A 27,157-nucleotide genomic window follows, 5' to 3' on the forward strand; every position below is an offset into this window, starting at 1 on the left:
CTCAGAAGGTTTTATGCCCAGCATTACTGCACATATGCAGATTTCCATCCTTCCCACTGCTTAGCCTGAGCAACATTTCTGTACATGTCTGTAGCTACAGAGAAAGTTCCATGTTGAAAAGGAGGATGTGTCTAAGAAAAGACAAATGGCAAACTATGGAATGTTTTGATGGTGGATTGCATTTTGTCAGGTTGGGGTTGCCTCCCATAGGCAGGGACTCCTCCCACTAGACCAGGTTGCTCAAAGCCCCGTCTAGCCTGGCCTTGAACACCTCCAGGGATGGGGCATCCACAGCTTCTCTGGGCAACCTGTTCCTGTGCCTCACCACCCTCAGAGTAAAGAGTTTCTTCATAATATCTAATCTAAATCTACTCTCTTAGTTTAAAGCCGTTACCTCTTGTCCTATCACTATGTTCCCTGACAAAGAGTCCCTCCCCAGCTTTCCTGTAGGCTCCCTTTAGGTACTGGAAGGCTGCTAGAAGGTTTCCCCAGAGCCTTCTCTTCTGCAGGCTGAACAACCCCAACTCTCTCAGTCTGTCTTCGTAGGAGAGGTGCTCCAGCCCCTTGATCATCTTTGTGGCCCTCCTCTGGACTCATTCTAATACTTCCATGTCCTTCTTGTGCTGGGGGCCTCAGAGCTGCATACAATGCTCCAGGTGGGGTCTCACAAGGGCAGAGTAGAGGCAGAGAATCACCTCCCTCACCCTGCTGACCACTCTTCTTTTGATGCAGCCCGGGATATGGTTGGTGTTTGGGGCTGCAAGCGCACATAGCCAGCTCGTGTTGAGCTTCTCGTCAACCAACGCATCAGGTCCTTCTCCTCAGAGCTGCTCTCAATTCATTCTCCCCCCACTCTGTATCTGTGCTTGGGATTGTCCCTGCCCACGTTCAGGACCTTGCACTTGGCCTCGTTTGAACCTCACGAGGTTTGCATAGGCCCACCTCTCAAGCCTGTCAAGGACCCTTTGGAAAACCCTAAGTTCATTTTGGGGATCTCCTTTGCTAGCATGAATATTTTATGAGTTTGTAATCCTAACATTTGGACATTTCCTTTACTAGACTAAATCATAGGCCACATAAGGCTACTAGACCCTGTGATAATTCCAAGTTTCAGCCTTCTCTAAGTACAACTGTGCCTCTGGTCCTGGGCTGCTTTTACTGCCCAAGTTGCTTGGTGTTAGGCTTCCCAGGTGGTTAAGAAGCACTGCAAGTAGGTGTAGTTAGGGCAGCAGTATAGCTGTCTGAACACGATGAGCCGGAGTATGCTCACTGGGACAGGCTTAGGGGTTAAGGCTTCTTCCATCTTGAGAAATGTGCATATGATAGAATACCTTGTAGAGTCTCCTTAGATCTGGATTAGGGCTCCTGAGCTGGGTTTGTGAGATACCTGTATTGCTGCTCTGCCTAAATTTTGTTTGTGCATCCTGTATATATATTAGAAATATAGTATTAAAGTTATATTATACATGTATGCATAGTGGTTAGACGTCGACTTGTAGTGATCCTCTCCTTTGAGAGTGAGGAGTATTTATGCACCCAAGGTGCCAGTCTGACAAAGGAGGTTAGAGAAATGAACCTATGCCTGAGGTCGTCCAGAATGAGATTTGTGTGTTTAGGGTGGAGATCAGTATGTCACTGTTCATTAAGCCCAGGATTACTCCTACAGCAGTGTAACAGATGGTGGAGGTACTCATATAGTCCTTGTGGGGGTTGCCAGTTCTTAGAGCAGAATGCAAGCAAGGTGTTGAAGAGCACCCTGAGAAACAGGGTCTACACATGTCCCTGGGATCTGCTCAGTTTTTCAATAAAGAAGTTCAATGCCTCTTGTTCAGTTCAAACGTTGAAAGGAATTTATCAAATCACAGTTAAAACATTAGGTCCAGGGGGTGGTGAATCCATACCATGAACAGAGAGATTAGGGGTTTGTGGTAGTGCTTCTTGAAAAATGATTTGGTGGGGGTTCCTTCATTGTGGTAGGGCTCCTTTGATAAGGGACCAGTCTCCCAGACCAGTGTTTTTGGACTTCCACGATAACAAACATCTATAGTCTGGGTAACTTGTGCTTGGTACCCAGTTCCTGAGCCAGTCTGCATTCAGAATGGGGTTAGCTTAATTCAGGGAAAGATTTACATGTCAGGAATGATGAAAGTATTCCTTTTCTGGGAAAGAAAACTTCTATTTTGAGTATCTAACCCCATTTGCCAATCTAGGTCTTAGCTGTAAATTGGAACACTTTCAAACTTTTCTCTTTTTGTGTGATCAGACTATGAGGTGTCTATGTTTTTCTAGGGCTTGTTAAAGGAGCCTTAAAACTGATTGACTGGGTTGCTGTAAGTCTATTCTTTTCCTGTAGAGCTTTAGGATACAAGTAAGAGAGAGGCTGCTTGGCAAAAGGGGAACATCTAGAGATATTTGCAGCAGTGAGAACTACTTCAGTCTTTAATTTCCTTTTCCCGTTAGTTTTGCGGGAGTACCCAGAGGAGAATGGTGGTATATTCTTTCTGCTGTGCAGCATAAGCTGTAATGAACCAAATCTTTCTTGTCACAAGAAGCAACTATGGAGCTGCTCCTTAATGTTTTTCACAGATCACTTAATGTGTTAGGAAATGGGTCCCCCCCTGCCCACATCAGACATTTCCATTCAGCCACACGAATCTCACAGTTGAGGGAACTTGCTGCAGCAGTGAGGTTGAGTGAGGTTTACAGGGAGATAATTTGGGAGTATGGGGATACTTTCAGGAGACAAACTTCACTATTCCTGGTCTTTGGACAAGGTATTGCTTATCCACCAGCAGGTCACGAGTCAAGGCTTTCTGGAAGACATATAACTGCTTTCTGTTCTTTATAACCACCCATTTTGTAAAAGCACCCTGTAAATCTAAGAGAATATTATAAAGAATAAATAGTAAAAAGAGAGGCTGTTGGTGGCTGTGACAACACAACTTATGATAAGGGAAATAATGTAATTATGATACAGAAAAGTGTTTTTAAAATAGTTTTTGGGGTTTTAAAATACTTTTTTGAATACTTTTTTTTTTTTTAATCTCTAAAGCATTATATTTAATTCATATGAATTATTGAAATGAAGTTGTTTCTAAAAACTTAAAACTCCGGTATGATAGACTTGGTTTTTTTTGTTTTTTTTTTTTAACAATTTGCGATGTCCTAAATGCATAAGATTTTTTATGCATCTGCTTGCTTTTTATTCAGCACTCCCCCGCCTTCAGTTGCTTGTTGTGCATACTTGTGCATACAGTGAAAATGGGTACTTGAAAAGTAAATAAATAATGCAGGCAAGTAAGAAACTAAATGGTCTAGGTAATTAGGTATGTCTTACAGCCTTTGTCAATTTATCTATGTTGATGTTGTCCGCTACTGACAGCTATTCTGTCTCTCCGGTTACACATCATTCTGCTGTGTAGTTACCGATCCTTTCTGTTCCAGGACACCTGAGCATCTTCAGATGTTTCTGTGGTCAATGGCAAAATAAAACCACGGTGAGCCCCAGTTACAGGCAAGAGAGCATATGAACTCCTAAGCATCCTCCCAGTCCAAATCTTTTCAATCCTGTCATTTTACTAATCTATCCTCCTCCAAACCGATTTTCTTCTTGAACGTCACCCTTTCCCACAGAGCATGTGCAGGTTGCAGTGTGCTCTTTGCTGCAAGTGCATTCGCTCAGCTGTCGGTGCGTTTCTACAGTGACTATATACAAAAATCTCAAAATGCAAAGCATACGTTGTCTGTTTCTGAAGACATTTTATGGGAGGACAGTCATTCTCCTTAAAAATTGTCTAGAATGGTTCAGCTCCTGATAAAGTTGACCATCATGCATGCCAGTGCTATGGCATAGGCAGCTGATAGATGAGCATCATCTGCACTGTCATTTGCCTCTTGCAAATGATCTGCAGTGTGTTGTTTGCTGCTGTGAAAGGAGTTTGATCACATCCGTGCACTAATATATCAAGGGAATTTGCTCTCAGACTTGAGGGGATTTTGTAGCCTGGGAGATATATCCAGGTGTCTGGATATATTCAAAACAAAGCAGAAATTTTTTGAAATATTTGAAAAATATTTTTGAAATAATTCAGTGCTCCAGTTTTCTCTGCTGCTGCAGGCTGGGTAGGAACTGACAAAGGACTCCTCGTAGCAGCACTAATATTGAAGGGCAGCGGGGAAGGGAAATGTGGTGGCTGCCTACCCAGAGAAGGGCAACTCTGTGTTAATGGAGCATGCTGGTCTTGGTAGCTCTCTTATGGTTTGCATGGGCTCAGATGTGCTTGCCTGAAATGTGTACTTGGGGACATTCATTGTCCTCAGACAGTGTTCCTTGACTCTTGGTAGGAAAAAAACAAGTCCCATGAATAAGTTATTGCAAAACCAGGTTGACCCATTCAAGCATGCAGATGTTTTATTTAAATATTCCTCAAATGTCTATTTATTCAGCATAATGCATGTATTATGCTGCCTTCTGAAATACGATATATGACTGTCAAACAAAATTGTCAAAAACAACAACCTCGGTCTCTTTGTATGATACACAGAAATAATTACATTTCATGTACAGTACAGATGCATTTTACACAGTCATCAACAGTCATTCATTACCAAAACAGTATTTAAATCACTTAAAACACCAAAAGAATGTGTATTTCCCAAATTCAGAATAAATTAATGATTTTGCATGTAACATATGGAAATATAAGACAAGACTGCAAAATCATACTAAATTATTCCTTAAACTTTAATTTAAGAATGAAAGTACAGATTGGTTCAGCGATATAACTGTTATGCAAGTGTATTGCTGTAGTACGATTTATTTATTTTTTTTATTCATGCGAAAAGGAGAATAAAGAGTTTTTAAGAGACATGACTTGATGGAGTCAGTAGGTTTCCTGGGTTGTATGTAATCTGTCCCAAGCTGCGTTCAATAACTGCCTTTTTACATTATTTACCTGATGTAACTGGTCAAGAAGTACCATATGGCATTAAGCTGTTGTTGCAGATTGCTAGTATCAAGGCAGATTTATATCAATAACTGTTTTAGCAAAAGGTTGAGACCAAGCCTTTTTTTTTATGAATGGCCATGGGTAGGAGGAGTATGTAAATAAAAGCTCTACGACCATTTTGTTTTTTTTTTAACCCCATTAAAACTTAGGTAACTCACCAGCTTCAGCAGATCTACCGCAATTTTCTAACAGGCTAGAAGGGAGGAGAGCAATGCAATGTAATTGACTTCAGAAATACTCAGAGTTGGTGTTTTGTCAGAGGACAATCTATGATTCTGCTATTTTGATCTAAAAGAAATTTAGAAGCTCAGTTTATAGTAAGTTATTCTGATTTGCACAAAAAGTGGGAAGTTAACTGCAAATTAGCTAAGCTTCTGAATAGCTAAACAATAAGAAAAAAAAAGTAATTACGTTATATACTCCTTTTAATTGCAATTTAAGTCTAGTATGTGACATTATATTTTGGTGTATGTACTGTAGCACGATAGTCCATCATCTACTCTTCAATCTCTGTTGACATGTACAGAGAAATATTAGTATCTGTGTGCAGTAAAACATGGTGTATCATCAGCGAGTTTCAGTTTTTAGTGGGTGTTTTCTCCTAATGTAAATTTTAAGGTCAGTAGAATGCTAACAAATACTATTCTGAAATATATACTACTCAAACTATTTAATAAACTGTTAGTCATTTAATGTAATGGCCTCTAATGCACCGAGCCTTTGATTTATATGCATATTTTATTTTGCAGACATGCAATCATTTCTGATCCAGTGTTCTCGATGTATATATGTATGTATCGATATGCATATATTCCATGTATATTTGATGTATATGATGTATGGTAGTTCATGTATATAGGAAGCATTATGATACATCTTCTAACACACTCTTATGGAGAAAAATGACACTTTTTTTTTATCAGAAAGGTTCCTGCTAACATCAATGCATTTTAAAAATGAAGCCAAAAAACCTTAACTAGCAGAGCCTTCGCAGTGCCTTCTAGGCCTGCCCACATAGGCAAATTCCAATTGATATCAATTGCATTTTTGTAGCTTCGGGACCCAATTCATTATTCTATCAGTGTTCTTAGGTAATTAAATATCTTGACACAATATAAATTCTCAAACAAATTTTAGGATGCAAGTTTACAGATAATTACAAAAATAATTTAGTCATCATTTTTACTGAATACCTTTCAGTGTCTTCCCCCTTAGCCAATACTCTGGATGCTGCAGAATGTCAGTGGGAAAGGTTTGGAGATAAGTGTTAGTGGATCCTCAAAACACCTTTGTTGTAAATTCATTTCAAATAGTATTGATCCTGTAACAGTACATTGGAACAACAGATTTGTTCTGAAAATACAGAAGTAGACAAGATGTCTACGGAACAAATGACTATGCCAATTCATCAGTAGCCTTAAAATCCCAAACAGTATGGTAACATTGGAGTGGAAAATGAACTGTCATAGAAATAGAGGACAGTGGACAAAACAAACAGTGATTGAGTAGCACATTTGTGATGCACAGTTTGGCTGTAGGATTATTTAAATGTTTGCAATTTGCAGTTTGTAGTGTAGATGAAGTTTTGTAAAATACTTTGAAGAAAAATAAATCCTGATTCCTGATACAACAGGTGTACAATGACTTATTGCAGTTGTAACAGTACCTAGGAAGCAAGATAAAACAATAGTAAATATTGAACTAACTGAACACTTTTAGTTCACTAATGAATGTTTAAATAAGAAATACTGTGTTTTTCAAAGGGAAGTTATTTGTACAACTACCATGGAACATTAACAATCAGCTTGTTGTAAGTGCACAGAAATGCCCCTTTCTACAGTAAGATTTTATCATGCCTAATCTGAAAAACAACAAAAGTAAACTGAGATCACAGCTCCAAATAATTTCAGCATGCATTATGGTTGTATTTATTTCAGTCAGTACAAACATGTTTCATATGAGCATTTTTTTTCCTTTTTTTTTTCTTTTTTTTTCATAGTTGCTCAACAAGTTTGTGGTTTATTAACAGAAGAGAAAAAAAGACAAGTTATCAAAATGTTTCTCATTTTGCATTCAGCAGGAACACAGGTTTGTTTCTATTTTTTTGTTTTGTGTTTTTTTTTTTTTCCTTTTTTCTAAAAAGAGCTCTCATGATAAGAAGAAGCATCAGTGGGGACATTTCATTGTGCTCATATAGTAAGTCAGGATGGTCACAGAAGCTTCCGAGTGTCAGTTCCAACAGTGTGTAGAAACTCCGTTGGGTTCACACGCTACGACACCGAGACCCACAAAGTGCTGTGGTTTTCCTGAACCTCTCGATCCGTTGCTGCTGGCACACACATCAAGGGATGTTGTCTTTGTCAGCTCTCTCATTCCTTAGGACTTGTTTCCCACTGCTCCAGCTCAGCTTGCAAGTGGTCTTTATTCTAATTTATAAATAATTCCTTGTTTTACAAAGCAGATACTCTGACAATGTTTCCTCCCGAATATTCGGGAGACTCTGGCCTGTCGTCTCCTTCAGGTGTGGTGACTGGAGGTGTTGGGATGCTAATTATTGCTGTAGTGACATAAGGCTGCTCACAGTTTAGTTTAACACACTCTTCCACTTTGGCATTTAAGCTGGATCGGCTGGAGGAAGAAACAAAAACCCATGAAGAAAGAAAGCCCATATTACAGCAAACCTCTTGTACGCCCAATTCTACTGCCTCAGCCGGTCCTCTTTTGTGTTACAGAGCTCAGAGGCTTAGAAGTGCAAAGTGGCACCACCCTACCACCACATACCCCAGTAGCAGGTATGGACAAGGAGAAGGCCCCCTTTCTGTCTTCCTTCCCACCCAGAAGTTTCAATACTTCTAAGACATTCTCAGCTCATCACCTACGTTGTTTCTGAGCAGGGGAAGCATTTGACCTGCTCCCTGCAGAAAAATAAACAGCATTGTCAAGGCTTGCTTTGCAGAAAAGTGGAAACTAAGGGGTAGTCCCAGTACCCTACTGATTCCTCCATGCCGTATTTATCTAAGAGCATTTTGTATGTTATATATCCTCAATAGTAAGACACAGTGATATACACACTAATTGAGTTACAATGTTCATGGAGTTGCTGCAGTACCTCAGCATCATAAGAAAGTTAAAACTCAGACTTATTTGAGGTGACTGGCACTATGAGCTTGTGTTTTTAGCTTGTTTGCTAGCACAAAGCTGGTGCATTGTATTTTTATGTACTGTGTGACTGGAGGTGTGGTGCAGGAATGTCCTCTAGCAGGGAAAGGAGGGATCCAGGCAGAACATTTCCTGAAAATCTAAAGATTGGAGCTCTGTGCTGGCCCAGAGGTCTCATTGCACAGCAACTGAAAAACTCCATTAGCTACAAGCTGCTAAATTGTTCATGGAAGTGAAATCCAAACCTAATAACTGTTCAAAGTAAGCTACTCAAAATGTCACTTAACAAGACGATCTTTATAGCACCTAGTGCTGAGAATGCTTCTTTGTTAAATGCCAGCATGTTTGAGTTCAATGGCAAACACTTCTGAGTCTCCCGAGACCTTTGCTGTGTTTTCAGAGATGGTGCTCAGGTATATCTAAAAGCCAAATGGTTTATTTCTAAGAGCAGAGATTTTCAGCAAATTACAGAGTCTTAAACTGCACTTTCTTCTCTTTTGTAATAACTCCTCAAATGGGAAAATAAATTTCTTAACCATTTCATATTTTTTTGTTTAGAAGAGTCTATCTTGTGGCTAAAACACTTGGGACTCTGGGAATCTAATTTAGTTTCCCCATTCTGTGTCTTAATTGGAGGTCTTATTTGTGCTATGTTTCTGCACCAAATTAATACCACAATAGCAGTGATAAAACTTTCTTTCGCTTCCCATTTGCTCATCTTGTGTGTCTGAATTGCAAATTTTTCTGTGCTGCTTCTTATGTGTTTGTCCATGGCCAGTACTCTTTGCGCAGAATAGCATCCAGGGACTCCAGATTATATAGAGCACCAAAGAATACACAATACTTTGTGGGGAGGACATGAGACAGCAGAAATGCAAAGAGAAGGACTATTCTATTATCTCAGAATTAAGTCTAGAGAAAATTAAGTGCAGGGGATATTTCAGTCCTACTGTTCATTTTTGGATGACAGCTTTAGTTTTATCTTTAGCCTCCCAGCCCACTTGTGGAGGCCACGACACATCCACATCTCTAACGAATGAAGGGGTTTCAGCTCTTGGTGTGCTGATGCATAAGAGGTACCTGTTAGACAGAGGCGTCCTCTCCACACATCTGATCTGGATGGTGCTGAGCTCTTGTACACTGCCTTGACGGCTGCCAGCAATGGTGGTGTTTGGGATACGGTAAGTCTTTTTATGTCTTCGTGAGCAGCAGGTGCTGGTGACGCCTTGTTGAGATGACAGAGAGGGGCTGTGGCTTGGGGGTCTATTGACTGTAGAAACCTCCATGCAGCTCTCTTCATAGACTTGTTCATCCACAAACTCGTGATTCTAGCCCAGAGGAAGCCAACAAAGGGACAAAGCATGCACACAAAGTTAATTAAAGTGAATGTATTAATCATGCTTGTTTAAAGGCTTAAATTGACACAACTGAATAAATTGGTAAAGTTAGACAGCTTAGTCTTGATTATAGTGTTTAGCCCCTATTAGTCTGGGCTGAATACCAATACAAATGTAAACGCTGGAACAAAACTCTCAGGGCTCTTAACTACAAAAGAAGTAATTCAAATTCTTTTGTAAAATAGCTTATGATCATAATGTAGCTTGCACTACGAATATCTGTATAATCTATGGAGTGCCACAAAAATCAGGGATTATGTTTATTAATAAAAATAAAAGTGGTGCTTATGTAAATGCCCTAAATGTCATTTGAAAATAAATAAGATTTACTGTATGAAACCATAATAAAATAAAATTCATAAATATTTTCCAGCTGTGATTTCCACACTTTCTTTGTGAGCTGAAGGGTGTAAAATAGTGGTGCTGATTACAGTAGATGGCAACAACAAAATAAAGAGGAATTTTTACAATAATTTAGAAGTGGCAGCCCAAACTAAACAGAGATTAAAACATACTCACATGCAGTTTGAAATATTTTTCTAAAATATTTCCAGTTACCACTGGAATCAGTCTACATATCCTGTGGATGGTTTAGGGGACATGTTTTAAGTAGTTTTACACTCTTCTCAGTCTCATTCACTTCAAGTTTGTTAGTCTGCTGCATTTTTATGCATCGGAATGAAAAAAAATCCCCTGAAGAACAATACACTAATTGGAAAGGTGCTCATGTTTTCCAGGAGAATTATAGCGTAGTGCAAATATAAAATATGTGAACAAAATAAATAGAATAATAATTGTAGCCATACGTTTGCTAGAAATGGAAATACCTTCATAGACATTATTTCTATTTTTTCTCTTCTCCTTCACTCAAACATAAATTTGTGTGGAATTGACTGGTGTTGAAGCATACCAATTTCAAGTGATATGGAAAGAATTTGCTTGACAACCAACTTCTATTGGGCATGTGTCAGCCACAAAAAATATTTTGAAAGCTATCACACAGTGGACAGAAAATTCAGAGAGAAAAGTGACCTAATCATGATCCTTAGATTATGTTCAGTGGGTTATATTCTGTTTGCCAAGATCTCTGCTAGTTTTCTGACTGAAAGTAATTTTGTTCTTCCTAAAACTTTTATGTAGTAACCGACAAGAATTCAATTAGTAGGGTCCATTAAGGAGAGCCATTGAGTGAACTTCTAATATAGACTGGAATAATTTTGAAATGATATAATGGCTCAAGTTAATCTATTTTATTATACTTATTAATTAACTGTTTTTACATTGGCTAAAAGTAGCCTATAAAATATAACTTTAAATACAATTATTTTAATTATTAATGTATGTTTTAGAATTCAATAACATTGCTCACACTGATTTTCTTAGAGTAGAAAAGATTTCATCTTATTGGCTTTAAAATGTTGGAAAATAGAATATTTCTTTGCTTAACTTCTTATAATTTGGTGTAAACCTCAATCAAATTTAATTCAAAAGATGAGGGGAGGCTAAGAAGGCATCTCACTCTTGCTGTTTTACCATGAGCCAGCTACTTGCTAGATTCCACAGACTGGGGGCCCAAAATTTCAGCTTCCCACTTAAATTTTTGGAATGTATGATCTGACCAGACAGTTGCAGAATACAACTTGGAGCCTATGAATACATTTTTGTGTTCATGTGTCATATGAACATCAGTGCCAGAAACAGGACCCAACAAAAAAGGCAAAGTAAAGTAGATTGTAGTCAACTTTAGGAAACAAGATAATACTTGCATTATAGACTCTTAAAAATAAAGACTTCTGTTTAAAATAGAAATAAAGGCTTACATATTCCAGCACTATAACTAGAGGAAATTTGAAAATTTTGGTGTTGAATCCAGCTCCCACCAAATGAATAATTTTTTTTCATGATTTCTGTGATAGTTTGACATGACCTGTGGCTACTACTAGGTTTTTAAAATATGTTTGTAATGTTCATCTATGGAACATTTTTAAGGCAGATTACTATTGTCCTAGTACAAAATGTCTCAGAAATGTTCCAAAAGGACCCAGTCTGAACCCTGGAAAAGTAGCTACGTTTTATGCTGCAAGACATTCTGTCCTACAACCCATTGTATAAAAATAAATATTCTGAAAGTAAGAATGGAAAAAACATAAGCAACCATGAGATGACATTACTAGCTAGTGATGTAACAGATGTGCCATTTTATTTACAAGGAAATGCTGTCAGAAAGAGAACATTATATATATACATACATCATAGTTTAATTTAGCAATGTCTGTAGGTAGAAAACTTTAAAGTCTTTTAGAAAGAGTAGTAGTAAGACTTTCACATTGATCTCCATCAAATATAACAGAAGCATTACCATGTCTTTTAATGGAAAACTAGATCATAAAGTTAAGATGAAATAGCTTGAAGTTTCCCTATGTATCCAGAACTTAAAAATAAATTGCAAAATAGATTTCACAGGATCACAGCAGGTCATCTGGACCTGCCCCTAGGGCAGTGCTCAGTTGGGGCAGCCTCAAGCCTGTTGTTCAAGACCATGTCCACGTGGCTTTTAAGAATTTCCAAGGAGGGAGACTCCACAACCTCTCAGGACAACCTGTGCTAGTGCTCAGTCACCAGCACTATATTTAAATAAATAAATAAATGTTTTCTGATGTTTAGACAGAGCCTCTTGTGTTTCAGTTTGTGCTCATTGCCTCATTTTGTGCCATTTTTTTCTACCTTGTGCTTTTCAACTGTTATCTGAAAATGTCTTAAAATGTTAGATTTCAAGGAGGGTTTGGGAGAGGGAGTGGTATTGACGCAGCAACGGGAAGAGAAGTCATGCCATAACTGTAACCTTTGATTTGGCTTCTGAGAATAAGATACTTCATTTGTGCAAAAAAATAAATAAACAGAAGGAGACTGCAGAACACGTCATGGAATCTGTATCTGAGCTAGCTGTCTAGACACCGGTATTGTACGTCTTCATTTTTGGTGAGCTGTATCCTATTGACCATCTCTAACTTTTTTTCTTCTATTAGTGACTTATTAATGAAAATGGATAAAAATCACAAAAATACTTAACCTAGATATTCAGCACTCACTAACTTGATCAAGTGTTTATAGTGTTTGTCAAGAAATGCCATAGTACAAGGCATATGTATGGCCTGTATCATGTATTTTTTCCATGCAACCAGAACTTATAAAACTAGATGTAAATTTGTAAATGGTGGTCTAATGAATGTTGACCAATGTACCCACAATATAAGGTAAATTTTACATAGCAATATAACACCTGCAACTATATAAAAATACAAAGAGATATTTTTAGCATGCCTTAATGTGAAATTCCCAAATCTAGAAAGATTAAATTAAACATATTAATATTTATGTTCTTAGTTTCCTTAGAAAGTGATAAAAGAGGAAGCAATATAAAGTTAGGGATGATTAGGTTTATTGCTGTGACCTTAACTGTCCAAATACATACTATTAGTAAACATGACATTTAGATATTACTGAATTATAACTCTGCTGTAGTTTATTATCCTTTATGGCCGTATAATTACTCAGATATTGACCAGGGAAAAATATAGACAGCACGTGATAAGTAGTTCTTTTGATTAATAGGGAGTTTCAAATCTAAATGAGTGTATTTGGGCTGTTATGAATTGAGTCATTGGTTTCTACAGGGACCTCAGTGTCTAAAATGAAGCCAAAAGACTTTGAAGCTTTGCACCTACAACTGGATTAAACATTTGAATCTTCAAAATAAAATGCTCGGGGATCCTCCTGTGCAATCGCTTCAGCGAGAACCATAGTCATGGTAGAGGAAACACTCAGCAGCTCTCTATACCAAAGCTTTGACTCCACAGTTTTGAATATGTAAGGACTACAAATAATGTCTTATGAACTGTACTGCAGAAAAGTGCAGATGTTAGCATTACGGAGTGTATGAAAACCACTCTGAAGGTCACATTTGCCTCTAGACTAGACTCATGTCACAGTATCTTTCACCGTAGATGAGGCTGTCATCCAGGTTCTCTCTCTCTCTTACTTACATTCAGAGGGTATAATGTTTTAAAATATGATAAAATGGCTTCTCTAAAAAAAAATATAAAAAAAGAAAAGAAAAGAAAAAAAGCTAATCACTTTCACATAAAGGCTTATTAATTAGAAGAAATACTGAAAACATTCAGAACTAAACTGATGTTGGAATTTACAGGAAAACACAGTCCTTTTTCTTACCGTAGTTTTTTCCAGGCAGTGAAGCAGGTGGTGGTGCTGTGTTTCAAAGGAAGAGCCAGATTTGCTAACAAAGGCCTGTTCTTCTTCACTGGAGGACTGTTAATACAAAGAACTCTGTATTATTCTCATTTATGAACAAGAGGGCTCTTATCCAAATATTTTATCAGAACTAATCTGGATTGTATACTACAGCATAACAACGTCTCATCTACATGGGATAACACAAATGACCTTGGATGCAATTACCCTTTTGCTTTAAATATATATATATTCATATCCTTGCTTTGCATTTCCTTTTAAATATTTCTATCCTAGGTCTTTTATGTGTATATAGGTGGACTAGTACAATTTCCAACTACAATCAACACGTGATCTTTGAATGTTGAATTAATATTAAAATTATCATAAATTCCAGTGACAGTAATTTTTTTTTTATTATTAATATATATACATTTTTCCTGGGAACATGCCTTATTGGAAGGAAAATGAACGTAGTTGTCCTCCTGGGATCATTCACAGCACTAAGGAATTTGTGGTATTGCTGCTTACACAAAAATTCACGTCAGTGATCCCAATCTGCTGACTTCAGAAAGCATACAGCAGATGTTACTGACACAGAATGAAGAATTAAGTAGAAAGCATCCACTGTTTATTAATTGCTTTTGTAATTATTCACTAGAAAGCAGAAAACTAAATAGGGGAGGAAGTGGGATAATAGGAGAGATTACAATTCAACTTTGGGATATTTGAAAGCTGCATGGCAATTAAGCCATTTGGTGTCTCTTTCTTTCAAAGATTTGAATTCTTCCATGCAGAAGAGGAAACAAGTATTCTGCCTGCTCCTCTTTTATGCTAAATCACACAGCCACTTCCTCCTCTTCTGGCTATTTGCTAGAATGATAGGCTTTTTAACAGTTTTTAAACAGAAAGGTCATAGAGGAATGAAAGCCTTCCTGTATCCCCCAGGGAACTGCCAAAACACCAGAAAATGGCAGGGACTAAGAAACACTGTGTTTTCAGTCTTTCTCAGCTGGTTACAGCTCCAAGCAGCCCAGGGGCCACCTGCAGCTGCTCGCAGCCACACAGCCACTGTGCGTCCTGGTCCCAGCTGCTGCCTGGGCTTCCTGTTGCTAGTCCGTGCTGCATTCGGAGGTGATCACTGAGATTTTCTCCAGGAAAAAAAAATTAGGTGCTTCCAGGGAACATTTTTCACTCTGCAACACCCCTTTGTGCCAACAGTACTCTACAGCTACTTTTATGAGAGAACATCGCCCATGTTCTAGGTGTCTAAAGCCAAATGAGATAAATCCAACATACATCCTAGGAGGCAAACACTCTGTGTTTTCTTAATGGGGTCTTCTGCAGGATTTACTTATAAAACTGTCTTACATTGAATCCAGCATTTCTATCTGGCCATTTTAATATTATCATTATTATTATTTTATTATTACCCTATCATCAGCTCTCATAAGCTGCCTTTAACATAATAATTGTCCAGCTTATCCTTCCTTAATCTACCTCTAAAGATAATATTGCCTAAAGACCCAAGTTGACTTGCCCTGGTGATAAATAGAACAAACTGCTGCTGGGCTATTATTAAGCTGATACTCTGGAGGCAGAGAACACAAAAACATTACCTGCTGCAGCTGGTTACTCAGTAAGCCGTTTCGTTTGCTCTGCATGTAGGCATTAGCACTCCCACTCTTTGCAGCACGAATTCGAGCAAGTCTGGCTTTCTGTGTAAATAGACAAAAAGGAAGAGTGTCAGTTGTACTTATATCCATTATTCTGTTTATCTAAAACTGCTAATTGGAACCAGCTGCTTATGAATACCAATGTCATAATCACTGAAAGGCTGCATTGCATCCGTACTCCAGGTGGTGCAAATCAAAAGTGTCTTCCCATATAAATGCAAAAGCCAAAAGTTTTTATTTGTTTACATGCATCAGCTAACAAGAACAAAGATTTTGGAGAGGAGATTAGACAGATCAGCATGTAAGAGACTCCTGCTTTTTTCCTGGCTGTGACTTTGCCACTTCTTATGCCTTGTGGGTCAGGAGCATGACTTCTATCTCGGCTGCTTCCTGCAGTGAATATCTCTTTTTAGGGGAAGAAATAATTTAGAAAAAAATATTATTACAACTACCATGAGTTAGTTTCTCAGAGACTTCTGATTTTCGGAAGTAACAGAATGTGGTAGTTGCTGTTACAGTCTCCCATCTAAGTTTCTGAATGTCTGCCAGGCCTTTTAAAGCCGTTTTATCTCTTCGTGTGTATTTCTATAATCAGCCTTAAAAGTTATCATTGCTGATCATAATCTATCCATAATTTGACTTTTTGGAGTCAGCATGTGTCCAATTGCTGAGAGAGAGGAGATGTGGACTGGGATTTCTCAGGTGAACCTCCTTGCTTATGTAGGTGACATTCATCCCAGAGAAGGTGGTGGTGAGTGAAGGATGCTTTGAATCCACTGACTTGCAGAACAGTCAGCAGCCAACATTAGGGGAAAGTATAAAGAAAAGAGTCTCTTAACACATATTATGGAAAATGGAAGCAATTATATTTAGAATGGTCTCTTGGTTCTTTAATTTTTGTGGCTGGTTCCTTGTATGTATCAAAGCTTTCTGATTCTGAAAGCCAAATGCAGAGCAGCACCTGGAGTTGAATGGCTGCTGAAGCACAGAGGGAGACAAGTGAAGAACTTGAAAAACTGAGTTTAATACATTAATTAGGATTTCCATTCCTGACAATTGCTCAGTTGATATTTTGAGAAGATAGATGGAACATGTATCTCCCTCCTCCCAGTTTCTTTGGCATTAAATGTCAACATGAAATGATTGAGAATCCTTGAGTGCTTAACATAGAGAGAAGCAGCCTGGTCACTGCAGGCACCAGATCTCCTCTCTGGCATGATTAATAATTGACTAACTATGAGGAATGACTCAACACCATGCTTCTTTGCACTTATATTCTCAAACTCACAGATCTTCTCAACAGTGAGCCAAGATATTCATGACAGCTAACAGCAAACATTCTAGAATCTGGCTGATATGTTTTGTATTTGTTATCTTTTAATTTTTCTGAAAGAAAATAAGATAATGCTGTGCATGTGTGCATCACTGAGTCAAAAAGACCACAACGCCTCATTTTGTGATCTGTCAGCCATTTTAGAATAACACATTGGTTTGTCATCTTCCTCTATGTACACAGCCCTTCCAGCTGTGCAGTAAATGGACCTTATCCTAAAGGACAAAGTTAAGGAACGAAGTGCCTTGGTCCCACAGTACTTCTGCACTGACCAATGGTGTGGTTAAGGCCAAGTCTTCAGGACTGGTAATTAAAAATCCTCTTAGACAGGCATATTTTTTATATGCCTGCATTAACTTTAAAAGACTTATAAGACAGGCATATTTTCTTAGACAGGCAAGATATTTTTTTTTTTTCGAGCTGGAACACTTGAGAAGCAACACCAGCATGGTGGGCTGAAGGCTGAGAGAAGAGCTTTGCCTGTACTGCAGAATACAGTCTTGTCAAAACACGTTTATGGGTTACATTCATGAATAAGTGAAAGGTCTCTCTTACCACTACTCTTTATCACTAGGAGCTCAAGATGCTTTAGAGATGCTGTTGCAGGGTGCAGCTTGGAGTCTCATAAATAAGTGATTTTGGTCACAAAATTTTTTCAGGATTTACAAAGAAATTCATTAAACTTAATGAACAAACATACTGACATTAATCATGCTTTTTCTTTTAGCTTGTATATTCATTTCCTCTTACAGTGACTGAGGTAATAATTATGGTGCAGCACCATTTAATAAAGAAATGTAAAAAATATAACAGTTCATCAGACTATCTTAATGTATTGATGTGCTGCAACATATAATATGAAGGTTGTATTTTCCATGTGAAGATTTTAAATTGCTTTGTAAATATGAATTTGTTGTATCTTAGAAAACATTTGTGAGATGGAAACTCATAGCTTACATCTTCCTAGCTGAGACTCATAAAGATGGCCAGAATTTACACCATTTGCTAAAGTGAAGACAACAAAACTATTGCCAAGAAATGAATCAGATATTGTGGCTTGCCTGCTTATATTTCAGCTTATAGGAAATACTCCTGAAACTGGGAGTGCTTACAAACCTGTCACAAAAATGATAACATTTCTTTTCGGTGATTCTGTTTGATTAATCAGAGCCTGCAGCATTAGCAGTCCAGTGACTTCCCACATTTCTTACCAAGGAATCGTTCAAAGCTCATATCAGCCACAGGATTTTAAGGGCTGTGTGCCAGGGATTGAATTCCCATGAAGGACATCAGAATGATGTGGTGACATCAAAAAAAAAATGTGGTTATGGAAGAATTATATTATCCTTTAGTCTGAACTGCACTTTCTGTCACGTATAACAGAAAAGGAGTGATAACTGTCCCTTTCAACCACTGCAATATCCTTCCTAACTCTCCTTTCATGGAATATCTGATAAACAAAGGAGGGATTAAATTCTCCTGCAATAGGTTAACTGCTTTGCTATGAGATTTTCCCTGTTAGCCATTCAATGTGAAACCTTGACTTTGGTAATTTTTACATTGTATGGGACAAAAACAGTGAGCTAAAACACAGTTCTTTTACTTATTGGGATGAAATTCCAGCTATTAGGATGAGATTCCACCATAGACATTCTATCTGATGCTTTCTAAAGAAACCAATGATCAGTTCCAATCCTTATAACATCCCTTGTATTGCACTAAACACTGTTGAATGTTTCACTTTGTTTTATACCTTCAAATTTTGTAACTTAAAGATGGATCCTTGTCTATGACTGCATTTATAGAAACCTTATGAAAATAAACTGCTTTTCTTCAACAACTGCCTGTTCTGTCAGTTTTAGAAGATAAACACTTATTTTCTCAAGGTTTTTTTTTTTTTTTTTTTTTTTTTTTAGGCCTGTCAGTTTGATCTAGGCCTGTCAGTTTGACCTCAGTGCCAGGAAAGCTCATGGAGCAGATTATCTTGAGGGTCATCATGCGGCACTTGCAGGGCAAGCAGGCGATCAGGCCCAGTCAGCATGGGTTTATGAAGGGCAGGTCCTGCTTGACGAACCTGATCTCCTTCTATGACCAAGTGACGCGCTTGGTGGATGAGGGAAAGGCTGTGGATGTGGTTTACCTTGACCTCAGTAAGGCTTTTGACACAGTTCCCCACAACATTCTCCTCAAGAAACTGGCTGCTCGGGGCTTGGACTGGCGTATGCTTCGCTGGGTTAGAAACTGGCTGGATAGCCGGGCCCAGAGAGTTGTGGTGAATGGAGTCAAATCTGGTTGGAGGCCGGTCACTAGTGGTGTCCCCCAGGGCTCGGTACTGGGGCCGGTCCTCTTTATCTTTATCGATGATCTGGATGAGGGCGTCCAGTGCACCCTCAGTAAGTTTGCAGATGACACCAAGCTAAGTGCGTGTGTTGATCTGCTCGAGGGCAGGAAGGCTCTGCAGGAGGATCTGGATAGGCTGGAGCGATGGGCTGAGGTCAACTGCATGAAGTTCAACAAGGCCAAGTGCCGGGTCCTGCACCTGGGGCGCAACAACCCCAAGCAGAGCTACAGGCTGGGAGATGAGTGGCTGGAAAGCTGCCTGGCCGAGAGGGACCTGGGAGTATTGGTTGATAGTCAGCTGAATATGAGCCAGCAGTGTGCCCAGGTGGCCAAGAAGGCCAACAGCATCCTGGCCTGCATAAGAAGCAGTGTGGCCAGCAGGTCTAGGGAAGTGATTTTGCCCCTGTACTCGGCTCTGGTGAGGCCGCACCTCGAGTACTGTGTTCAGTTTTGGGCCCCTCGCTACAAGAAGGACATGGACGTGCTCGAGCGAGTCCAGAGAAGGGCGACCAAGCTGGTGAGGGGTCTGGAGTACAAGTCTTACGAGGAGCGGCTGAGGGAGCTGGGCTTGTTCAGCCTGGAGAAGAGGAGGCTCAGGGGCGACCTTATCGCTCTCTACAGTTACCTTAAAGGAGGCTGTAGAGAGGTGGGGGTTGGTCTGTTCTCCTACGTGCCTGGTGACAGGACGAGGGGGAATGGGCGAAAGTTGCGACAGGGGAGTTTTAGGTTGGATGTTAGGAAGTACTTCTTTACCGAAAGGGTTATTAAGCATTGGAATGGGCTGCCCAGGGAGGTGGTGGAGTCACCATCCCTGGAGGTCTTTAAAAGACGTTTAGATGTAGAGCTTAGCGATATGGTTTAGTGGAGTACTTAGTGTTAGGTCGGAGGTTGGACTCGATGATCTTGAGGTCTCTTCCAACCTAGAAATCTGTGATACTGTGATACTGTAAATAATGCTAAGTGTAGCACCATGGGTTATTTACAACATCCAGTATTCAGCACTCAAGGTAACCTCAGCTGTCTAATTGTAGTTAGAGAGATTTTATCAGAAATACTTTAGGGCAAAGATTATTGTGGTACTGGGAATCATTTTAAACAAGAACCTCATTTGCTATTCAAGGAGCCAGGTAGACTACCCTTCTAATTTAGTACCTCCTGTAGTCTCCTGTCTGCTACTCTCCAGACTGCTTAACTGTTTGTTTATCAAAACTGAAAAAGTACTGATTACTTACCTTATTGTCTTTATATTTGTTATTTTTATCATGATCTTGTACAATTGCAAAATTAAAATTAAAATTCCTTCACAGTCATTATGTAGCTCCTATAACAGTGTAGCAGTGGCCAAAATGTTCTGAATTTTAGTCTCATTGTGTTTATGTCTTTTTTTTTTTTTCCTTGCCTCTTTGGTCTTCCATAAATCTATCCTATGTGTTTGTTTTCAAGTGAAAAATCAGGCCCACATTTCATGCTCCGATTTTCTAATTTTCAGTAATTACAAATAATTGACTTTAGATTAGCTGAAAATAATTTATAGAACATCAGCATGTAGTAGAGAATAAAATGCTGTTTACTTTGGAAGCTAATGGATATGCAATTAAAAAAGGTTCATATGTTTTTTGAGTTGTGCCTTGCTTTCACAATCTATTCAAATTCAGTAAACACAAGTTTTATGTGCTTTTGTGTTAAATTTAAAACTCTTGGATAAGTTGTTCCATTAGTTATATCTCTACAACACCACTGAGATTAATATCCTATTTAAGCTTGAAGAATTTATATTGTCTAGCATGGTTCCTTATTGCAAAAGCTCAGCTCTAGATTGCTAGGTACTATTGCTGTAATTCATTCTTGAGCTATTTATATTTATGTAGTAACTAATTAATCATAACTTGACAGATAAATACATGATGTACAATCAGTAAATAATGAAATATGAGCCCAGCCAATCTTTGTGATATATTTTGTTAAGGTAGAAGACCATAATCGTACGAAAGAATCAAGCTGAATAGCATGTATTAAATCAGATTTTGGAGATAATAGTCATTTTTCCTTTATTTTTTCCTTTTGCTTTTCCTTTCGTTTCCACATGGACCAGTCACAACATATCTGTCATTAAATTTGCCACCTGAAAACAATGATGAGAAATGAAAATAACTTAATCTCCTCAAGTTGTCTCTAGGTGAGAGAAGCTCCACAAGCAGTCTTCTTCAAAACTATCTTCTCAGTTGTGATAAATCTGCTTGAGGAAAAAGTGTAGTAAGACTGTAGAGCATAATTAGTTCTGCCCTGAATGTCAACTCCCATGAATATCTATTTTGGATTATTTATTTACTTATTGACAGAAAAGGTCAGATTCTTGGACATTATTATCTGATAGAAGAAAATATTCTGATGAGCACAGATAGTTTTTCTTTATTTTTTTATTATTATTTTTATAATTTTTATTTTACTTTTAATCTATTTTGTTTGTTTGTTTATATTGAGGTCTGTTTTATGACAATATATTTCCGTGATTAGAAGTAAGATCTTCCTTCAAAATGCATTCAAACTGAGATGGTATATAAGTAAATTTCTCTATTCCATTTTCTCTTGGACATCAATGTGCAGCATTATTATTATTATTTTTTTCCTAAAAGAAGCAAGTGACATTTTCTAAACCTGAATGACAGTGCATAACTCAATAGATGCATATATTTGTGGTCATATGTCTCTTCTGCCAGCGTAACAGGAGACAACATTTTTCTGCTGAAAATTCTGAGTTCTTCTGACACTAGATTTCAATGATTCACTGAAGAGGAACTCTCTCTAGAGTTTCCTTACAGCCCAGATATTTTGTCATTTCTGAAGACTACCTTGATTAAACTTACATATGAGATACTAGTAAAGGAAGTTCCACAATTCCAATATCCAATCTTCTCAATAGGATGGAAGCCTGTTGTAGCCAACAAGAAGTACTATCTCCTGCAAGGGTTCATGCTGTGCTCCACAGAACAGCAGTTTCTTCCAAGCTTGTGTTCTTCGGCCTTACAGAATAGTAATAAGGGTGGCTTCTTAAGAAACATTTACTTTAGAAAACTGTGTAGAGCTTCTATTGCCTTGAATGAAGCAGGAATTTCAAAGTTCAATAATTCAACCTTTTTGCTTGAATATTCCTATGCAAAGCTATACTTCATAGGTAAATATTGCTAAGCACGGACTATACTGTACCCAAGAAGTTCTTTTAGTTGACTTTTCTTTCAGTCCATCAGAGCAACAATCAGTTCATAACCTCTCAGTCATTTTAGAATGAGAGAAGAGATTAGCTTTGCAACAGGAGACATCAATAAAACACACACAGTGCTACATTAACCAGACCTCCAAGCCATTTTCTCCAAAGCAAGAAGGGAATAAACATGGTCAGAGTAAATCTCTCATCCTTACTGTTGGCATTATTCTCGGGAGCAGTGGGAAAGAGATTTTGCAGGATTGCCATTCATCACTCCATATTGCTGTTTGTGACAAACAATGAGCTCGCTGTTTTTCCAATGAGAAAAAGTCAGTTACTAAGCAGTTTCTATTCAGGAAGAGATTATAGGAAATATCAGCCAGTCTGCCCATCTGATTTTTGCAAGTTTCCCTCCTCCTCACTGGAAAGTGCAAATCAGACATAGAAAATTTTGTTTCACAATATACAGTAGGAGACTATGCCTATCTGAAGTAAGGCTGGTTGCTTCTGCAGTCATTATGAAAGCTCAGAATAAGCACATTGATTGCTGGGATCAAGTAGATCTCTTATCCATGACTGGAACAATGCTCTGAAGCACAGTAATGAAGCACTGCTGGTACAGACGGTTCTTTTACTCTTTACCAGTGTTACATAAACAGAATTGAAAAGTTCTCTACAAAAGCAATGTAGTGTAAAAGTGCTGTATTCTCTGAATTTTCCAGCTGTGGGAGAGGGGAATATACAGCTGGAACTAGCACATAGGAGAAAACACGATGTAAAAGGATGTGTGGAATTAGTAGGTAAGATCATTTAGCTCACCAAAGCAGTCTATATTTGAAAAAAAAATGTTTCCATGTGTCTCCAGCAAGAAAGGTATTACATTTCTAAAATACTCCTGTTTTCTGTTATTGACATTTTCCCCACCTGACAGAATTCTTACAATATATGGCCATTTAAAGGGTACAATATATTCAGCCCAGGCCTATGACTGACTTTCTTAGTAATGTACCTCATTTTCTCATGATTCTAAGATATTCTGAGGATGGTACCATTATGTATATTTATTTCACTTTCTTTCTATGCAGGTATCAGTCAAAAAGGTAGCCAGACTGACCTAAACCTTTATTGTCTATATGAGGCAGCTGCAGCTTGTAGCAGCCTGTATTCCCCTGCTCTACATCCATACTCCACATCTGTCACCTGCCTGCACCCTTCTGCGGGCAGGGATCCTGCTCTCACTGGACCACACAGAACCTCTGAGCCTGCTGGGGATGTACATTTGCTGGAGTGTAGACAGAAGCACAGTTACCCTAATCATGAAGAGAGGCCATGGGACCACAAAAAAAGTCCAAATCCAAGACCCCTTGCATCCAGAGCCTTTTGACTGCAAGCAGCAGAGGAGCAGAAGGTAATAAATCTTGGCTCCCTTATCAGGGCTTCAGGTATCTATAGAGGCTGCATGAGATACTTTTCATCATGAGGTTGGGTGAAGTGGATTGGGACTATTAATTTGGTAGCGATATGGAAATGATGGTGATTACCTAAGTTTGGCTGCACATTTCCTGGTAAATAGTTCTTCCTGGCTCTTGACCTTGCTCACATGAGCCAGGGAGAAAAATATCTTGTCACAGAGCTAGTTAGTATTTTAGTGAGATCATCAGTAAGTCAAGAAAGCTGGACAAAAAAAGACCTCCGCTTTGTCTTTTCCTGATTCAGCTCCTTTTCTGAAGCGTTTTAAGTAAAGTAGATCTAAAGAAACAAGGTCCCAAATAGTCAGATTCCCAAGAGAATGAACCTGGGAATTAAACACAAGGATTAGTGAAACTGACTGTTAAGATAGATATTAGAAGTAATGGTTAGGGATTTGTCTGTTTGTTTGATAAATGAAAATAAACGAAGCATGATTTTTAAAACTAAAAATAACACAGCATTTGCATCTGGAACCCTGGCTCAGCATGTAGTTTATACATTCAAGTCATATTCCTAAGAAATCATACTCACCTTGAGGATGCACAACATATAAAAAGACATAATTTATCTATTGTCAACAGCAAAAGAGGAAAAAAATAGTATCTCACCTTTTGTGCCCTGCGCTTGTCTGCACGTTGGTTCTGGTGGTAGATACGGCTGAAGTTGGAGACAATGACAGGGACTGGCAGAGCAATGACTAAGACCCCACTCAGGGAGCATATTGAACCAAAAATCTTGCCAGCTATTGTCTTCGGCACCATGTCACCATACCTGGATTAGAGAAGACAAAACCCTTAGTAAAGACAAAATCTCTTCTCAGTATTGAATTTCAAGATGAATTAATTGAACAATAGATTTTATTTGTCTTGCAAATCATACTTGATGCATATAAATATTTTATATACATATGCATAAATTACATAGCAAGCCCAGTGTTGTGCACACATATTTTTAATTTCAAGCTAATGTTAGGTATCTTGGCCATCAACTGCAGTCATCTATGTTTTACTTAATGTAGTACTCCCAAGCTGCCCCTATTGCAATGAGAACAGATCTGGCTGTGAAAAAATATTCAGCATCTAAGTCATGTTCTTAGTCTATTTGTTTGATAGAAGAACTCACTGCTTTCCAGTGATGAGATCCTAGGGAGACCACTTGATAAGTTAGATGTCAAGCTGAATAATCTATTGTCTCACTAAGTTGATATAGTACTTTCATTTTGGAAGGTAGAGCATTTTTGGAACAGGGTGCCCAGGAGATCATGGACTTTCAGTCCTTGGAGATTTTCAAGACTTGGTTGATCAAAAGCATGTCTAACCTAATTTGTTGTTGTTGATAGGCCTTCTCTGAGTGAGACGCTGGACTATCTGAACTCCAGAAGTTCCTTCTAAGGTTTAAATATATATATATATTTTCTCTTAGCCAAAAGCAAACCCCACAAACTCAAACCACAAAGAAACAACCAAAGAAATTCTAACTGCAGATCTTGGCAATTCTTAGAATTACTAGGGCTTGAATTTACCACACTTCTTTATGATTTTTTTTTTTTCCAGCAAGTAAATAGTGCTGCTGAGAAGTATGTAGAGGGATTCTGGTGACAGGTTATTAAGAGATATTGGCTATTTGCACTCTGTATTCTGCCATATTCTACAGGACAAGTATGCAATTACAAACTACAGAGTTTAATAAAGAGATATATTAGGTTCAAGTACCATTCTGTTTTTAACTGTGCTGTGTTTTAAGTTACTGTTAAGTATAGATTGCAGCAGGTAAATTTAATATGCTTGTGAACAGAGATATGGCACATTCTCTATTGTAAAGAAACAAGAAAAGGTAAGTAATAGAACTGCAGTGGGAACAGTGTTTAGAAAGTGCTATTGGAAAAACAAAAACAAACAAACAAACAACAACAACAAACAAACAAACAACAACAACAAACAAACAAATACCCCCCCCCAAAAAAAAAAACTATCAGTTCAGCAGGAACTGGAAAGATAATAGAGAAGGGGTGTGTGTGTGTGTGTGGAGTCTTCAAATCACATGGTCTAAATTGTGCACCTAATAATGAGAAGGGGGGGATAAAGGGTTGAGGACATCATATCTATACATGGTTAGAGAACACTTTATAGCAATGAGAGCTCAGCATATGTCTGAAGGAGATTATGTATCACTTTGTAGATGAAGATAAATGGTTTGAATGTTGTAAGATAAGAGAAAGGTGTTTAACTCAATGATTCAAATAAGTGTTCATCCAGGCAGACATAATATAGATGACCAAGTCTTAGTTTATTGACCATGACTATATTGTGTAAAAGAAATATTTGGTTTCTTTATAAGGCATGCCCAAGTGTAAAATATTCACAGGAAAAAAGTACGTTAATATTTGTACTAATAAAAAACTCACCACCTTAGAATTTGAATGCTGGTAATTGTTGATTTTATGACATGCAGAAGTGGATAAAAGGACATAATGTAATACAATCCAATAGAATCTAAGTTATTAATATAGGTGGTCTCAATTACAGCATGTATAAAAATTAAAAAAACACTAGAGAGTTCGATCCCGTTAACATTTGCACCTCACAACATAAGTATTTTTGGAGCTTATCTTCCTAAACTGCCCAGAATCTCTCAGGGGTGATACATTCCCAACTGTTGGGCAGGGGAGTGGATAAAGGTCCCTTTGATGAATGGGATCCCTGGAACCCAACTAACCCCAGCAGTGGTGAGTGGAGGCACAGGACTGTCAATGGTGTGGGGCTGGAGGGGGCTGCCCAGCACCATCCTGTGAGCATTTGGTGGTGGGGGCAGTGGGTGACTTGAATCTTCTTTAGAGGAGGATGCCTAGGATCAGATTGCTCATAAATGTTATTGGTTTACAATAATTGTTACTGTTTTGCTTCATCTTTTAAATACGATCCAAGTATTCTCTGAAATTGAATCAAAATATATCAAGAGAAAGCTATTTAAAAGGCAGGATATATTTACACAAACCTGACACAACCAGAACTTGAAACGAAAAATTTACACACACCTAGTATTACTAGGACAGAACTATCAAACTAGATTACCAAACCTATATTTAGATACCTAAAATTATCACTTGAAATGTGAAATTGCAGAACCTTCATAAGGCTACATTGTCACCAATGGCTTCTGTGGACTGAAGGCATTTCTGGGTCTAATTAATTTGGTTTGAAGTTGCTCGGAGATATATCATCCTGCTGATAGTGTGACACTATAATTATATGAATTAACCACAGACTGATGTTTTAGGGTTGGTGACAGGAACATTAGCAGATCCATGTCTAACATTTCAGTGT

At 38.2% G+C, this 27,157-nt stretch overlaps 2 protein-coding genes across 4 annotated transcripts in view; one reads left to right on the forward strand and one right to left on the reverse strand.

Annotated features, from left to right (window-relative positions):
- TSPAN12 (tetraspanin 12) overlaps nucleotides 1–27,157 on the forward strand; it is a 90,553-nt gene that overhangs the window by 48,218 nt on the left and 15,178 nt on the right. The window lies entirely within an intron of this gene.
- The window catches only part of KCND2 (potassium voltage-gated channel subfamily D member 2), a 303,685-nt gene continuing 280,913 nt past the window's right edge, over nucleotides 4,386–27,157 (reverse strand). For both annotated transcript variants that reach the window (XM_048065662.2, XM_048065661.2), the window contains exons 3-7: nucleotides 24,443–24,605; nucleotides 15,433–15,531; nucleotides 13,796–13,891; nucleotides 9,249–9,496; nucleotides 4,386–7,637 (exon numbers count right to left, since the gene is read on the reverse strand). In XM_048065662.2, coding sequence (XP_047921619.1) covers nucleotides 7,460–7,637; nucleotides 9,249–9,496; nucleotides 13,796–13,891; nucleotides 15,433–15,531; nucleotides 24,443–24,605 — 784 coding nt within the window. In that variant the 3' untranslated portion in view covers nucleotides 4,386–7,459. The remainder of the gene's footprint in view (nucleotides 7,638–9,248; nucleotides 9,497–13,795; nucleotides 13,892–15,432; nucleotides 15,532–24,442; nucleotides 24,606–27,157) is intronic.

This window comes from Anser cygnoides, chromosome 1, assembly GCF_040182565.1.
Source record: "Anser cygnoides isolate HZ-2024a breed goose chromosome 1, Taihu_goose_T2T_genome, whole genome shotgun sequence".
NCBI classification, from domain to species: Eukaryota; Metazoa; Chordata; class Aves; order Anseriformes; family Anatidae; genus Anser; species Anser cygnoides.